We start from the raw sequence: 18,072 nt of genomic DNA on the forward strand, positions 1-18,072 counted from the left end.
CTGAGTGTGGGATCCTGTTCCCAATCCTTCCCCTGGACACACTGAGTGTGGGATCCTGTTCCCAATCCTTCCCCTGGACACACACTGAGTGTGGGATCCTGTTCCCAATCCTTGCCCTGGACACACTGAGTGTGGGATCCTGTTCCCAATCCTTCCCCTGGACACACACTGAGTGTGGGATCCTGTTCCCAATCCTTCCCCTGGACACACTGAGTGTGGGATCCTGTTCCCAATCCTTCCCCTGGACACACTGAGTGTGGGATCCTGTTCCATCCCTTCATCCTGGACACACTGAGTGTGGGATCCTGTTCCATCCCTTGCCCTGGACACACTGAGTGTGGGATCCTGTTCCCAATCCTTCCCCTGGACACACTGAGTGTGGGATCCTGTTCCATCCCTTCCCCTGGACACACTGAGTGTGGGATCCTGTTCCCAATCCTTCCCCTGGACACACTGAGTGTGGGATCCTGTTCCATCCCTTGCCCTGGACACACTGAGTGTGGGATCCTGTTCCCAATCCTTCCCCTGGACACACTGAGTGTGGGATCCTGTTCCCAATCCTTCCCCTGGACACACTGAGTGTGGGATCCTGTTCCATCCCTTCCCCTGGACACACTGAGTGTGGGATCCTGTTCCATCCCTTCATCCTGGACACACTGAGTGTGGGATCCTGTTCCATCCCTTCCCCTGGACACACTGAGTGTGGGATCCTGTTCCATCCCTTCCCCTGGACACACTGAGTGTGGGATCCTGTTCCATCCCTTCCCCTGGACACACTGAGTGTGGGATCCTGTTCCCAATCCTTCCCCTGGACACACTGAGTGTGGGATCCTGTTCCCAATCCTTCCCCTGGACACACTGAGTGTGGGATCCTGTTCCATCCCTTCCCCTGGACACACTGAGTGTGGGATCCTGTTCCCAATCCTTCCCCTGGACACACTGAGTGTGGGATCCTGTTCCATCCCTTGCCCTGGACACACTGAGTGTGGGATCCTGTTCCCAATCCTTCCCCTGGACACACTGAGTGTGGGATCCTGTTCCCAATCCTTCCCCTGGACATGCTGAGTGTGGGATCCTGTTCCATCCCTTGCCCTGGACACACTGAGTGTGGGATCCTGTTCCATCCCTTGCCCTGGACACACTGAGTGTGGGATCCTGTTCCCAATCCTTCCCCTGGACACACTGAGTGTGGGATCCTGTTCCATCCCTTCCCCTGGACATGCTGAGTGTGGGATCCTGTACATTTCCAGGGCCATCCCTGCTGGAATCTCGTGGCTGCAGAGCCTGGAGGGAGCTGCAGTGGAGGAGCAGGGAGTGATGAGCACAAGAGTCTCTAGACATAGGCAGTAAAGAGCACTCAGATCTCAATTAATTACCCAGCTATTAGAATAACCAGCAGTCTATAGGATACATTTATTCAGCTGATGATAAACTCTCCTGGAGTGCTCTTGTGCCAGGTGTTGATTTAAACCTGTCCTTTGGAGGTCAGGGCTGTCACTGAGAGTGGGCTTGAAAAATGCTGTTATTTCCAAAAGTTGTGGTTTGCAGGATTGTTGTGCTGCAGAGGCCTGGTTTGTTTATTCCTGCTGCCTTTTTAGGAGTCCTGTTTTGCTTAACATTTTCTCAACCTTAATTGCGTGGCCCTGGGTTTTTAACAAATTAAAACTCTCTGTATATATTTCTATCAAAGCTACAAGATTGGGATTAATTTCACCAACATCAGCCTAATTTAATTGTTTTAATATTTTTCATCCAAAGCTCTGTCTCTCAAGTCTTCCCCTCAAATGCTGCCTGGTTCAGTTGTCAGTTCTTGGTGTATTTTCATGAATCACAGGTAGCAAAGGATGCATTTGGGTTTCACAAGCCCAGAATGATTCCTGAGCACAGAGCTGAGGTGTTTTCAGCAGGACACAACAAATCTGGGCTACCCAGCCTGAGAGAAAGGGCTGCTCTCCCTGGGCAGTCCCAGCTGTGTCTGGAGCACAGCAGAACAAGAGAAAACTTCTGAATTCCAGGGAATTTGGCTGTTCCTTGTGGCTCTGGGTGAGTCCCTGCCCTTGGAGCGTTCAATTTAACTCTACAAAATCCCATCATCTTCAGAATAAAAGTGTTATCTGCTCTGTGTTCAGGCATGGAAAAACGTGGGACTTGTCTGGGAGCACAGGAGATGGAGTTCAGTTATCTCATTGTTGAGACACAGGGAAAATAGATTTATTAATGCCTTTGATCCTGAAGGATTGAAAATTAACAATTATAACCAGTGATGGTTATCTGAGCCATCTGACTTGAATAAAAATGTGATTTTTAAGCCAGGCTGTAATGCCTTCCCTCGATCTAATCGTTTGGTGATATTGAATTTTGAAATATAATATAAAAGTAATCTTCAGAGTTACTTACAAGGAGATTGTGTTAGGCCAAACAGCATTAAAGTTTGTTTAATATCATGTTTGTCCAGCACATTCTGCAGTGTGCAGGGAAGGATAACAGGGAGTTAATTCCTTGTGGAGAGTTAAGAGCAATAAATTGTTTCTGCCATAGCCCAGTAGTTTTGAATTTCCTGACTTTGGGGACTGAGGCAGCTCTTTGATGCTAATGAAATATTACAGTAATGGGGAAGTTTGCATTAACTCATATTTATAAAAGGGTCACTAGGACAGGATGGAGGAAAAAAAAAAAGATAAAAACGTGTGTGTGAGTCCCAGAGCTTGGTTTGCACTTCTAGGAATAGATGGTCCATGGCTGCCTACTCCAGGATCTCATCCTTCCCCTTCCAAATGTGAATTACATTTTAAAACCAAGGGCCTTTTCCTCTTAAATCTTCTATTTTTGAGGCCTGTTTGAAAGCTAACTGGCAAAGGGTTAATCAGCTGTCATGTTGGGAAGTGAATTTGAATGAGTTATCATTAAATTCTTATAAAAAATTGATTTCCTTCGAGAACGATTCCATCAAACATTTATATAACCCAGAAAAGGGATGGCAGGACTGGTGCATTTATAAACATGGAACACTGGACTTAAAAAAAACCCCACAAAAATCTCTTTAAAGCGGGGCAGTGGGCTGGGAGATGTTTTCTGTCAGTGGCTTCAACAGCAAAGAGCTCACCTGAGCGAGGTGGGGTGTGACACAAGAACTCCCCTTTGGGTTCCCAGTGCATTCCTGGGGACACTGGGAGGACAAACTGGTCACACTGGGAGGGTGCACCAGCAGGAATTGTGTTCAGTTCTGGGCTCTGCAGTTGAGGAATGACAGGGAGCTGCTGGAGAGGGTCCAGCAGAACCCAGAAAGACAATTTGGGGGTTGAGAGGGGGTCCCAGCAATCCATACAAACCTCCCAGCAATCCATACAAACCTCCCCAAGGGATGTCAGGACGGTTCCAGGCTCTGTTCAGCGACAGGACAAGGAGTAATAAACCACAAACACAAGAAATTTCCACCTCAACATGAGGAAGAGCTTCTGTCCATGAGGGTGGCAGAGCCCTGGAACTTCTGCCCAGGGAAGTCCTGGAGTTTCCCTCCCTGCAGATGCCCCAAACCCACCTGGACGTGTCCCTGTGTCACCTCCAGGTGAGCCTGGCTTGACCTGGGTGATCTCCAGAGGTCCCTTGCAACCCCAAAAATCCTGTGGGAAGGAGCAAGTGCTGCTGTTAAATGTGAGCTGATCCCAATCCCATCTTTCCCCCCTGGCTGCAGACTGAGCTGGGAGTGCCTCTTCATCCAAGGCTGCCTCCACACGTGCAGATTCTCAATCAAGCCTCTTTTATTTTGCTTTTTGTTTTGGTTTGGGTTTTTTTTTTGGGTGTTTTTTTTTTTTTTTGCTTGGCTGGTTTTATTCTTTTCTGATTGAATATAAAGTCCCTTAATTCTCTGCCTGCAGCCCAACCAGCAACTGCAGCTCTTTTTCCAAGGCTTCACACCTGCCACAGCTTGTTTGGCACAGGAGCCAGGCTTCCAGCACTCAGTGGCAGGAATTCTGTGGGAGCAGGGAATGGTCCAGCACTTTCTCTTCCCTCTCCCCCCACCCCTTCTTTTTTCCCCTCTTTTTTTCCCCTGCGTTTGCAAACAATGACAGTGATGAGACCCAAATGATGGGAGTTTTCATGTGAATTTTGCTTACAGAGCAGCACAGCAATCAAGCAGATGGTCTCTTTCTTCCCTTTTTGGATATTCTCCTAGTGGATGTAATCTTGCTTGCAATTCCAAGAAGGTGGGCTCCTTCTTGCTCACTTTATGAGATGGCTGAAAAATCCAGGCTGCTTCTGATCTCATGCTAATGAAAAGCTCCTTTTTTTCCCCTTCTGAAACAGGAAAACTTGGCTCTTGCAGCCGTGGTGGAAATGAAGCTGCTCGATTGTCTCCCGCTGACATCATCCCAGTGTCAGCCATAGCCAGGAAATTCTTGACCATAACCACTTCTTGCTTCAAAGTTTTTTGCTCTTCTGTTTCACCCCAGCAATGAAATCATCCCCAAGTGGTGGCTGCTGGGTTTGGTGGCTCTGTTTTCACGTCCAGGTCGTGCTCCTCCTTCCTGGAGTGCACGGAATGAAGCAGTTTGCTGGAATTGTGGAATTATTTGGGTGCAGATTGGCCTTTATAGATGATCCAAATCTTGTGTCTCCATTAGCATTTCAGTGACTTGCTTTCCTCTTCCTTTTCATGATGTTATTTAAGGATTTTGGGGTGTTTTCATAGGAACAAGACCCCTAAAAAAGTCAGGTTAGAATTTAGGGAAATTCTGCTGTTAAACTTTTTGGATGAAATGAGTCTCGAGTACTCCATGAAAAACAAGTCTCAAAAACTCCACGAAAAACTCCACAAGCTTTATAATGACTTAATCTTGGTAATTAATGATAAAATTTGCATGGGGTTACAGCTTGAGGAGCTCTGTGCAGCCAATGGGACAAAGACAACAAAAACCCCACAACTCATTCCCCACTTATCCAACCTCTGGAAGCGCTCAGATCCCCATTCCTGAGTTCCTTTATTCATCTGGAGTTGTGTTTTTCCAGCACTCAGATCCCCATTCCTGAGTCCCTTTATTCATCTGGAGTTGTGTTTTTCCAGCACTCAGATCCCCATTCCTGAGTTCCTTTATTCATCTGCAGTTGTGTTTTTCCAGCACTCAGATCCCCATTCCTGAGTTCCTTTATTCATCTGCAGTTGTGTTTTTCCAGCACTCAGATCCCCATTCCTGAGTTCCTTTATTCATCTGGAGTTGTGTTTTTCCAGCACTCAGATCCCCATTCTGGAGTTCCCTTTATTCATCTGCAGTTGTGTTTTTCCAGCACTCAGATCCCCATTCCTGAGTCCCTTTATTCATCTGCAGTTGTGTTTTTCCAGCACTCAGATCCCCATTCCTGAGTTCCCTTTATTCATCTGGAGTTGTGTTTTTCCAGCACTCAGATCCCCATTCTGGAGTTCCTTTATTCATCTGGAGTTGTGTTTTTCCAGCACTCAGATCCCCATTCCTGAGTTCCCTTTATTCATCTGGAGTTGTGTTTTTCCAGCACTCAGATCCCCATTCCTGAGTTCCTTTATTCATCTGGAGTTGTGTTTTTCCAGCACTCAGATCCCTGTTCTGGAGTTCCTTTATTCATCTGCAGTTGTGTTTTTCCAGCACTCAGATCCCTGTTCTGGAGTTCCTTTATTCATCTGGAGTTGTGTTTTTCCAGCACTCAGATCCCCATTCTGGAGTTCCTTTATTCATCTGGAGTTGTGTTTTTCCAGAACTCAGATCCCCATTCCTGAGTTCCTTTATTCATCTGGAGTTGTGTTTTTCCAGCACTCAGATCCCTGTTCTGGAGTTCCCTTTATTCATCTGGAGTTGTGTTTTTCCAGCACTCAGATCCCCATTCCTGAGTTCCCTTTATTCATCTGGAGTTGTGTTTTTCCAGCACTCAGATCCCCATTCCTGAGTTCCTTTATTCATCTGGAGTTGTGTTTTTCCAGCACTCAGATCCCTGTTCTGGAGTTCCTTTATTCATCTGGAGTTGTGTTTTTCCAGCACTCAGATCCCTGTTCTGGAGTTCCTTTATTCATCTGGAGTTGTGTTTTTCCAGCACTCAGATCCCCATTCCTGAGTTCCTTTATTCATCTGCAGTTGTGTTTTTCCAGCACTCAGATCTCCATTCCTGAGTTCCTTTATTCATCTGGAGTTGTGTTTTTCCAGCACTCAGATCCCCATTCTGGAGTTCCCTTTATTCATCTGCAGTTGTGTTTTTCCAGCACTCAGATCCCTGTTCTGGAGTTCCCTTTATTCATCTGGAGTTGTGTTTTTCCAGCACTCAGATCCCTGTTCTGGAGTTCCCTTTATTCATCTGGAGTTGTGTTTTTCCAGCACTCAGATCCCCATTCCTGAGTTCCTTTATTCATCTGGAGTTGTGTTTTTCCAGCACTCAGATCCCCATTCTGGAGTTCCTTTATTCATCTGCAGTTGTGTTTTTCCAGCACTCAGATCCCCATTCTGGAGTTCCCTTTATTCATCTGGAGTTGTGTTTTTCCAGCACTCAGATCCCCATTCCTGAGTTCCTTTATTCATCTGGAGTTGTGTTTTTCCAGCACTCAGATCCCCATTCCTGAGTTCCTTTATTCATCTGGAGTTGTGTTTTTCCAGCACTCAGATCCCCATTCCTGAGTTCCTTTATTCATCTGGAGTTGTGTTTTTCCAGCACTCAGATCCCCATTCTGGAGTTCCCTTTATTCATCTGCAGTTGTGTTTTTCCAGCACTCAGATCCCCATTCCTGCATTCCCTTTATTCATCTGCAGTTGTGTGTGTTTTTCCAGCACTCAGATCCCCATTCCTGAGTTCCCTTTATTCATCTGGAGTTGTGTTTTTCCAGCACTCAGATCCCCATTTTGAAGTTCCCTTTATTCATCTGGAGTTGTGTTTTTCCAGCACTCAGATCCCCATTTTGAAGTTTCCTTTATTCATCTGCAGTTGTGTGTGTTTTTCCAGCAGTGCTGTGACCTGGGCTACCACGCCAGCCTGAACAGAGCCCTGAGGACGTTCCTGTCAGCTGAACTCAACCTGGAGCAGTCCAAGCACGAGGGGCTGGATGCCATCGAGAACGCCGTGGAGAACCTGGACGCCAACAGCGACAAGCAGAGGCTGATGGAGATGTACAACAACGTCTTCTGCCCACCCATGAAGTTTGAGTTCCAGCCACACATGGGGGACATGGTCAGTGTGGGTGCAGCTGGCTCTGCCTGTTTATCATGTAATTTCTCTCTCCTTGCCTCCTTTGGGCTGAATTCCTCTGGGATCCTCCCTCGTGGGGAGTTCCACTTATCTCAGTCTTTATGATTGGAAGGAAACTCCTGAGCTCGTTAGAATCTTGTTTCTGGTGTTTATTAACAGGTGATCACAAAACTTAACAGCTCTCTCCAGGCTGGTTACAAGGTTAATCTTTGCAATTTGGAACATTTCTTTCTTCTGATGGTACAAACAAGGCCTTGTGGCACACTTCATGTCTGATACACAAAATGGCCCCGAAATACGCAGTTCTTTTATCTTTATACTTATTTTTACCCAATTAACAACAGACACATATATTATTTCTCTTAATGACCCAATGACCCATCACCTCTGTGATGCACTGGGGCATTTTCTATCCAATCACTCACTATTACCCAAAAACCTTTAGGAGAAGAACATGAAGAAGAAAGAAGAAGGGACAAGAGACAACACCCTAAATCCTCCATCTTGTCTCCTGTTCTCTAACTTTTTCACCCAGTGATTTAAAAAACTTTCTAATCTACACACTTCCACTTTTCCTATCTAACTTTAACATTTGTTTTCATGTATCACCATGAAAACATGCTCATGAATTTCATATTCTATGAAATTCAGTGTTTTTCTAGATCTTATAACTAAGTATCAGAAACAAGGGCACACACTCTGTATTCCAGACTCCTACATATCACCCTCACTTTATCAAAAGTGACCCCTCCAGGGCTGCCTGGTGGGCTCTTTTGGGAGCCTGGGAGGTTGGAGATGATGAAAAGATGAAGCAGAGATATCTCAGTTTGTAAAGTTTCTTGGCTGTCAAAGCTGGATGATCTCCAGAGGTCCCTTGCAGCCCCAGAGATTCTGTGACAAGGAGCTGCTGTTAAATCCAAGCTGATCCTGACCCTTGGCCCTTCACTGGAGCTGCAAATTCTTAATTAGGTTTGATATTAAATGGGAGTAGGAAACACTTTCCTTCAACCACAGGTCGATCCCCAAGACAGCCCCTGAATTTTGAGATTGGAAGGGCTGATGTAAGAAACCTAAATGCTGTTTTTTTGCAGCATCTGAGTGTGCAGCCTGAGAGTACAAATGCTTTGTGGTGGTGCTTTTTGCATCCTCCCTGTGAGCTGGGGCTGTCAGAGGAATCCTCATTTTTGGCAGGGCAAACCCCTCTCCTTTTTGTGTTTAACAAGACGTGGTTGCTCAGCTGGGAGCTGCTGAAAGCCCCACAAGTGAAGCTGGTTCTGAGTGGGAGCACATGCACAGAGTGACAATTTAGGTCAGTTGGTTGCATTTCCAGATTATTCCCCGAGCACAGGCTCCTGCAGACAGCCTCTCCTTTTGGGCTGGGAATTACAGCCACTGCTCCAGGCTCTTCTCTGTTTCTCTCATTTATCAGACTCCAAATGACCTTTCCTGGATTTTTCTGTGCTTGTGATGCTGTAAGATCCTAGGAAGAAAAGGAATCACCTGCAGAGTCTCATTCAGGAGCAGCTCCCATTCACTGAATCATTTATCATTTATCTCTCAAGGCTGGAGGAGTGTTTAGAAATGCAGCTGATGCTCTTGTTGCAGTGGTGCTGCACGCAGCAGATGGAATCAGAATGTGTGATCCTGTGTGTGCACAGGTGGGATAAAACTCCCAGTTTCAATTTCTGTCTCTGAAGAAACAGCCTCAGGCAGCGAGGTCAGTGTTTCCTTGTAAAAAAACCCACACAAAACCCAGAACAAAACGAGCAGCTCAGGGAACCTCGGTGTTCTGGTGTGTGTGACAAGTCCCCAGCCTGTGCTCTTTTTATTTCAGCTGCTCTGGATTCATCCAGGAGTGACCTGTGCCTGTTGCTGTGCTGTGCAGGTGGCTCAGCTGAGCAATCCCAGCCCCTTGTGCCCCTAGCCCAGGGTGCCTGGCTGAAAAACTGAACCAAATTCTTCATTTTTGATGTGGTTTATCCAAATAGCTGGGATGAAGCTCCTCCAGCCTCACACAGCACACCATGAGCTGACATCACTGAAAGCAGCTGATGCTTTCTAGCTCTTCTTTGATGCTGCCATCATCTCCTGCTCACTGTTCAATCCTCCCAGCTTCTGCAGAGCCTTCTCCTCCGCTTGAAACCCAGCTTCACTGAGTTTTGAAGTTCATCCCTTCAGGGAGTGTTTGTGTCTGATAAATAAATGAATGACTGCAGTGCTGTGCTGTTTCTCCTGCAGGAGTCTCAGCTCTGTGCCCAGCAGCCAGTCCAGAGCGAGTTGGTGCAGAGGTGTCAGCAGCTGCAGTCCCGGCTGTCGACGCTGAAGATTGAAAATGAAGAGGTCAGTGAATAACCAAAACTCTGCAGCCCCTCTTAGCCACTTCCAGTGGTTATTGGGCACTGATTGTGGAAGAATCTTTTCCACAGTGATCCTTTCTGGTTGACATTTGTGGTAAAATTCAAGGCCAAAGCATCTTGTGTGTTAATTATCGTGCGATCTCACAGCAAAGTCGGGTGTTTGGAGAGAATCCTTTAAAATCCTTTAAAATACCCCCCCATATCTCTCCTCCCATCCTTAACTTGATAAGACTGGCTGTATTGCCAAGGTTGAATTTGGATAGCAAATGGAAAAGGAGGAATTTGATGTTTTGAAGTGAGTTTGCATAACCTGAGTTAGTGATTTTTGTGAGAGGTGAGAGGAAGATGACAGGAACGGGGATCTAATCCCTGCACCTCTGTGTTCAGGAGTTTTGGGGCAAAATTTACAACCCCTTTTATGTCTGGAAAGTTGATTCTGGCCTTCAGTAAAAATGCACAGTGCAGCAGAGTCCTGTTTGTAATTAATATTTGATGCCCAGTAGAAGCAGTTACAGAAGACAATTAGAGAAATCTTTGTTCCAGCTTTCTTTGCTTTGAGGTGAAATTTCTTTCCATCTCCTCCTGATCCCAGCCCATGAGATCACAACTGCAATCCTGGCACCGAGTCCTGGCAGGATCAGGGTGCTGCCAACTCTGTGCTTGCATGGACTGTGCTGTTAACGAGCCAAAATTAATTACAGCACACAGGGTGTGAAACCAGTAATATCTGTTTATTAGCAAAGTGCTCGGGGGGAACTTCACCACCTCTGTTGTTTACTTCCAAGAGAAAACCTTGAGGTTTTGAGCTGTCTCCTCCTTGCTGGGCAGGTGAAGAAGACGATGGAGGCCACGCTGCAGACGATCCAGGACATTGTCACCATAGAGGACTTTGATGTCTCTGACTGCTTCCAGTACAGCAACTCCATGGAGTCGGTGAAATCCACGGTGTCGGAAACGTTCATGAGCAAACCCAGCATTGCCAAGAGGAGGGCAAACCAGCAGGAGACTGAGCAGTTCTACTTCACAGTAAGGGGCTGATTCTTAAGGATTTTGGAGGTTTTTTTCCCCCCTGTCTCAGGAAGTTCTGCCCTGTGAGGGTGGTGAGGCCCTGGTGCAGCTGTGGCTGCTCCATCCCTGGAAGTGCCCAAGGCTTGGAGCAGCCTGGGATAGTGGAAAGTGTCCCTGCCCATCCCCTGGATGATCTTTAGGATCCTTCCCAGCTCAACCCACTCCACAATTCTGTAATTTTCAATGTGATCCATTCAGAATTGTGAAGTGTGAAGTGTTGCTCCTGCCCAACAGAAAACGCTTCTCTCTCTGATTTTGGGCAAGCAGAGTGTTGGGGTTTAAAAACGTGTGCTCTCAATTCCCTGGAGATATTTTGGGATGCCTCTGTTGATTCAAACATAGTCTGTGGGTAAATTGTGTCAAGTTTGATTTCTTCTGCATCTGAAAAGGAGTTTTCTGAGAAAGAACTTTTAATAGCTTGTAAACATGAAATTTCAAAACTAGTGCAAACTAAAGAATGTTTAGCTCTTTCATTTTTTTTGTTACCATCTTACAATTTCAGGCTGCATAAGCTTTTCATTGAGTCAGTGTTTTTTACAAGATGCTAAAGGCTTTTTGATATTGAATTTCATGCCAGACTATCTTTTTCCTGCATCAGATTTATGTTAAACCGTTGAATTTGTTTCCAGTTTCAAAATATTCCTGAGTAGCAGATGAAAATCATGGATTTTACCCTGGATAATTTGTCATTCCTTTGGGCATCCTTCACCACTTTCTTCCCAGCACGGTGTTGCTTGTTAAAAATCTGAATTTTCAGTGCAAATGGCACTAACTTGGCAGGATGGATCATTAGGCCTTGACTTAGAAAAATCCAAAATCCATCACTGAAGGTGAATCTGGCTGTTGAGAGAAGTGGGTGGAGAAGCTGCTTCAATTAAGGCAGGATTGACCACCCTGCCCAGGGTTATGGAATTAGAAAAGTGATTTTTAATTGAACTCTGAGCTTTCCCTCTCTGGGGAGAGCTATTTTGAGTTCAAACAGGAGCAGGAGGAGCCCAGGGCTCAGTCTGGATGGGATATTTCTCTGTTTCATGTTGCTGGTGTGGTGCTAGAGAGAGACCCAGCCTGATCAGATGCTGCATTGATCTGCTATTGGCCAGGCTTATAAATAGCCTTGATAAGGATTTCCAGCTCTGAATCTCTTTTTCAGTGTCTCATAAAACCCTCAGATGGGTGTTAATGAGGCCTGGGGGCAGAGCTTTGTGTAGGGGATAAAAAACAAAGTGCAGTGCAGAACTGAGATTTAATTCCCTTTTACCTCCTGATGTGCTGGGGGACAGGAACCGTAAGAAAAACGCTGATTTCGAAGAATATTCCATATGAATGTGACTCAAGGAGGAAATTCCATGTGCTGCATTCCTAGGCAGAGCTCTTGGCTGAATACAGCAATGGGATTTTAGTGGAAGGACACTCACTGGGGTATCTGCAGGCTGGAATAATCTGTATTTCTGGTGTGCTGGTGGATCTCCCACTGGCCTTTGAAGGGAGATTTGTGTTCAGGGTGATTTAAACTTCCCAGAGTGCAGGGAAGGATGGGCTCAGCCCTGAGCTGCTGCAGGTGGTGACAGTGACTTCAGGGAGCCAAAATCCAGGGATGTGCTGCTGCTGCTGCCATGGTTACAGCCCTGCTTCCAGAGCCAGGGATCCAGGCACAGCTGGCACCAACCCCACCTGGGCAGTGACAAAAGGGGGAAATTTTCATTCTTTCACCTCTAAACCAGCATCATTTTAGGCAAAATGTTGGGTTTTTTTACCTCTGGAAAGAGGAGGAACCAGAACAGTGCTGGCTGTGTGAAGTGCTGTGGGTTTATTTATATTTTATTTATAAGTAATGCAGGTTTATTTTTGCCACAAGGGGAGATGGGGGATGAAATCCTCCCGAGTCCTGCAGCTTTGAGGTCCTGGTGGTGCTGGTCCTGTGGGAGGTGGATCCAGTTCCCCCATCCTTGAGCCCAGTTGGAATTATTCTTGGAGAGGGGTGGGAGAGGAAAATCACTGCATTTTCCTGGCTGGGGATGGATCAGGATGTGGAGCAGTGGCAGAAATGGTTTTTTTCTCAATATCCTGATCAGGATGTGGAGCAGTGGCAGAAATGGTTTTTTTCTCAATATCCTGATCAGGATGTGGAGCAGTGGCAGAAATGGTTTTTTTCTCAATATCCTGATCAGGATGTGGAGCAGTGGCAGAAATGGTTTTTTTCTCAATATCCTGCCCAGGGAGGAAGGCAGGGTCTGGTTGGGTTCTGCTTCATCCCTGCTGGGAACATCCTGCAGGGCTTTGGGCTCAGAGATTCCCACCTTCCTCGCTTTTGTAGGTGCAGAAATGCTCCTGGCTCTGACTCCCAGCTGATCTTCACCTCTGAATTGTCACCCTGCAAAAATGAGGTTTCTGCTGCTTTGTTCTGGTTCCAGCTCCAGCTGTGCTCTGCCCCCAGTGAAATCCTCATACAGTTCTGCTGCAATTTGATTATTTTTATTTATTTTTTTCCCTTTGGCTCTCTTTATTAAGCCAAGAATCCAGGGCTAATGCATCTTTGTGATTCATTGAGAAAAGCCTGAAGCTTTTTTTTTTTAATTAATTTTGGTTTTTTTTCCATCAGCATCCTTGCAGTGGGAACAGAATGTTAGGCATGAGGAAACAGTAAAATAAAAATGAGATTCTGCAGTGGATGGGAACATCTTTTTCTCCTTTAAAGCAACCCCTGGTACCTGTTGATGTTTTTAATGACCTCAAAGCCAGAGCAAGTCCCAGCGAGTGCCTCTGCCCTGCCCTGCCTGGCCCACCTTAGGCTGGGCTTAAGTGTTTAGTTCTGCTTCAAAGGGGAGCTTAACCCTGCCAAGATGAGTTGATTTGCTGATCTTTAAGCTTCTGTTTGCAGCTGAGCCTTCCAACCCTCCTGTCCTTCCTCCTGAGACCCCCCAGAGCCAGATTCATCCTCGAATCCCCACTTCAGACAGGTTATTTTTGCCATTTGTGCTCATTGTATTTTCTACTGCAAAAATTTAACTGATTAAAAAAATTTAACTGAGCAAAATCCAGTTAGGGCTCAGTGAACAGATTCTACAGGGATATTCCCCCCCCCTCAAAAAAAAATGGAATTAATTTTTCATAGCAGTGAGGGAGCTTCCTGTTTTCTTCCAAAACAACAACAACAAAAAATTTGAAATATTAATAAAGGAAGCAGGAAACACTGAGACTTTCCAAAGGTACTTAATTCTTGTGAAATGTTTCTTTCAATGTTGTCAAGCAAAGGGACATAAAACCCAGGCTTTTGGCAGTTAATTAAAGCCATTTTTGTTTGTTGTGTCAGTGCACACCAGGGCTGGGGAGCCCTCAGGGGAAGCTGAGGAGTTCCTGGAAGGTTTTTCCTCACCCTCACTGCTGCCCCAGTGTGGGTTTATATAAATTCCTTTATTTATTGATGTGTCTATTTCTGCTTGCCCCTTTCCATCCCGCACAGAGGCTGCTCCTGCAAAGGCCAAGCGGGGTCCAGGCTCTCCTGTGGTTAAAAATATCAATTTTTACCTGGAGGATTTGCAGTTTTAAGTGGGCAGATCAGACCTGGAAGGAATTGGATTGACCTGGGGAAAGCTGGAAGTGTCCAAGGCCAGGATGGACAGGACCTGGAGCAACCTGGGATGGTGAAAAGTGTCCCTGGATGAGCTTTGGGGTCCCTTCCCACCTAAACCATTTGAGGGTTTGATTCTGACAAGAACTTTTCATTATTAGACGAGGATCCTCTCTCTGGGCTCATTCTGCTGGCTGAAATTTGAAATCTCTCAGGATTCCAGAGGGTGCTCTGTGATATTTGCAGAGTTTGTGGTTTTGAGTGCAAATATATCCCATTTAAAACGTGGGCAGCCCTGTGCAGCAGATTATTTCACACTCTACAGCTCAGTGAAGATAAATAAAACTGCTCTGAACTGCAAGATCAGAGATGAAAGAGCTGAAAAAAATAAAAAAAAAAACCCAAAAAACCACCCCAGCATTTACAGAGCTGTGGAAAATCAGGGAGCAGCAGCAAAAATGCGTGGCTGTACAATATCCCACCGCCAGAATAAATCTAAACTTCAATAATATCTTTATTTGTTTTGTCCTTTGCAGCCCTGTGGATCATCCAGCGTGGAGGCAGACGCAGGGTTTGACAAGTAAAGTGGGGTGAGGGAGGTTAAGTGAGAGAATAAGCACAGTAGCAGCCTTTTAGTTGGTTAAAACAGATTGCTCATTCACTGAGGGCTGGATGACAGCTCCTCTGATGGCTCAAAAGATGCCAAACATTCAGCTGATCCCACAGTGGAACAATGGAAATTGCCCTGCAGATGGAGAATTCACAGAATTTCAGGATTGTTAAGGGTGGGAAAGGCCTGGAAGATCGTTGATCCAAGCTTGGTTGGGCTCAAAATATCAGTGGGCTGAGCTTCAGGCTTAGCCAGATGCATAAGGCAGGGTTTAGTTTGTGCTTGAACTGTGAATTTCAGGGTTATTCTGTTACTGTCAATTTTGGTGTCACTCTGCAACTGCAAATTCGGTGTCACTGTAAATTCAGTGTCACTCTAAATTCAGTGTCACTCTAAATCCAGTCTCATTCTGTAATTTCAGTGTCACTGTAAATTCAGTGTCACTGTAATCCAGTGTCAATGTAAATTCAGTGTCATTCTGTAAATTCAGTGTCACTGTAAATTCAGTGTCACTCTGTAAATTCAGTGTCACTGTAAATTCAGTGTCACACTGTAAATTCAGTGTCACTCTGTAAATTCAGTGTCACTGTAAATTCAGTGTCACTGTAAATTCAGTGTCACACTGTAAATCCAGTCTCATTCTGTAAATTCAGTGTCATTCTGTAAATTAAGTGTCACTGTAATTCAGTGTCACTGTGAATTCAGTGTCATTCTGTAAATTCAGTGTCACTGTAAATTCAGTGTCACTCTGTAAATTCAGTGTCACTGTAAATTCAGTGTCATTCTGTAAATTCAGTGTCACTGTAAATTCAGTGTCACTCTGTAAATTCAGTGTCACTGTAAATTCAGTGTCACTGTAAATTCAGTGTCACTGTAAATTCAGTGTCACTCTGTAAATTCAGTGTCACTGTAAATTCAGTGTCACTCTGTAAATTCAGTGTCATTCTGTAAATTCAGTGTCACTGTAAATCCAGTGTCACTCTGTAACTGTAAATTCAGTGTCACTCTGTAAATTCAGTGTCACTGTAAATTCAGTGTCACTCTGTAAATTCAGGGTCACTGTAAATTCAGTGTCACTCTGTAAATTCAGTGTCACTGTAAATTCAGTGTCATTCTGTAAATTCAGTGTCACTGTAAATTCAGTGTCACTCTGTAACTGTAAATTCAGTGTCACACTGTAAATTCAGTGTCATTCTGTAAATTCAGTGTCACTGTAAATTCAGTGTCACTCTGTAAATTCAGTGTCATTCTGTAAATCCAGTGTCACTGTAAATTCAGTGTCTCTGTAAATTCAGTGTCATTCTGTAAATCCAGTGTCACTGTAAATTCAGTGTCATTCTGTAACTGTAAATTCAGTGTTGCTCTATAAATTTTGGGTCACTCTGTAAATTCGGTGTCACTCTGCCCTCCTGTTCACAATCCAGCAACCCAAAGACATGATCAGAGAAGTGAATTACCCACTCACCATCCTGTTTTTATCCACAGAAAATGAAGGAGTACCTGGAAGGCAGGAACCTGATCACGAAGCTCCAGGCCAAGCATGACCTCCTTCAGAAGACCCTGGGAGAAAGTGAGTGTGTCCCTCAGCCAGGCTGTTTAAACATTTCATTTATCTGTTTTTAATGTGATCATTTAATTTATTTATTTAATTTACTGGGTTACTCAGCTGAGGGTGGCAGGCCTGGATTAGCAATGCACAGTGGCCGTGCTGGTGTTTTATGGATTAATTCCTCTGGTCTGTGTGGTGATCACCAAAATGCTTAACGAGGCACTGATGGTCATCACTGATCTGTGAGCTGCTCCCTCCTTCACACCCATCCTGGTTATCCCTGCTGGGCCAAACCTGGAGATTCACTGCAAAATCCAGAATTATTTACCTGGAGATTCACTGATAAATCCAGAATTATTTACCTGGTGATTCACTGATAAATCCAGAATTATTCACCTGGTGATTTATTGATCAATCCAGAATTATTTACCTGGGGATTCACTGAACAATCCAGAATTACCTGGTGATTCACTGAACAATCCATAATTATTTACCTGGGGATTTATTGATCAATCCAGAATTATTTACCTGGAGATTCACTGATCAATCCAGGATTATTTACCTGGAGATTCACTGATCAATCCAGACTGATCAATCAAGATTTACCTGGTGATGTACTGATCAATCCAGAATTATTTACTTGGTGGTATATTGATCAATCCAGAATTATTTGGTGATTCACTGATCAATCCAGAATTATTTACCTGGTAATTCACTGGTAAATCCAGAATTACCTGGTGATGTACTGATCAATCCAGAATTATTTACCTGGTGGTGTATTGATCAATCCAGAATTATTTACCTGGAGATTCACTGCAAAATCCAGAATTATTTACCTGGTGGTATATTGATCAATCCAGAATTATTTGGTGATTCACTGATCAATCCAGAATTATTTATCTGGTGATTCACTGATCAATCCAGAATTATTTACCTGGTGATTCACTGATCAATCCAGAATTATTTATCTGGTGATTTACACATCAATCCAGAATTATTTACCTGGTGATGTACTGATCAATCCAGAATTATTTGGTGATTCACTGATCAATCCAGAATTATTTACCTGGTGATTTATTGATCAATCCAGAATTATTTACCTGGAGATTCACTGATCAATCCAGAACTATTTACCTGGTGATTCACTAATCAATCCAGACTGATCAATCAAGATTTACCTGGTGATGTACTGATAAATCCAGAATTATTTACCTGGAGATTCACTGATCAATCCAGAATTATTTACCTGGTGATTTACACATCAATCCAGAATTATTTACCTGGTGATTTACACATCAATCCAGAATTATTTACCTGGTGATTTACACATCAATCCAGAATTATTTACCTTCATTTGTGTGGCAGTCCAGCTGCTGCTCACCTCTGTGTGTTCACACCAATGTGTGGGAGCCCAGGCTGTTCCAGGGGAGGCACAAACCAATTTCAGAGCATGTGAAATACATTTCCTGTCTAAGGGCATCATTCAGGGGGCAGCAGCCAGATCTGAATATTCATTTACTGTTAGACTTAGAACAAAGGCAGATTTCTTTCCCTTCATGGTATGGGCAAATCCTGTTGGCCAAAAACCCTTCAGCTACGCATCCAAGTTTCCATAGAAACCTGCCTGGCCTGTGTTTGCAGAGGAGAAGGTTTTGAAGTCTAAATGTCAGGTCAAGAACGGGCTGGGCTCAGTCCTGGGCTGAGCTGGACTCCCCACACTCCT

General features: G+C 44.7%; 1 protein-coding gene across 4 annotated transcripts in view; it reads left to right on the forward strand.

The window, feature by feature from the left end:
* SRGAP2 (SLIT-ROBO Rho GTPase activating protein 2) overlaps positions 1–18,072 on the forward strand; it is a 104,644-nt gene that overhangs the window by 60,536 nt on the left and 26,036 nt on the right. For 3 of the 4 annotated variants that reach the window (XM_058855682.1, XM_058855685.1, XM_058855684.1), the window contains 4 exons: positions 6,955–7,179; positions 9,436–9,537; positions 10,383–10,580; positions 16,286–16,370. In XM_058855682.1, coding sequence (XP_058711665.1) covers positions 6,955–7,179; positions 9,436–9,537; positions 10,383–10,580; positions 16,286–16,370 — 610 coding nt within the window. The remainder of the gene's footprint in view (positions 1–6,954; positions 7,180–9,435; positions 9,538–10,382; positions 10,581–16,285; positions 16,371–18,072) is intronic. The other variant, XM_058855683.1, reaches the window with a different exon arrangement.

The sequence above is a fragment of the Poecile atricapillus genome, chromosome 23, assembly GCF_030490865.1.
Source record: "Poecile atricapillus isolate bPoeAtr1 chromosome 23, bPoeAtr1.hap1, whole genome shotgun sequence".
Classification (NCBI taxonomy): Eukaryota; Metazoa; Chordata; class Aves; order Passeriformes; family Paridae; genus Poecile; species Poecile atricapillus.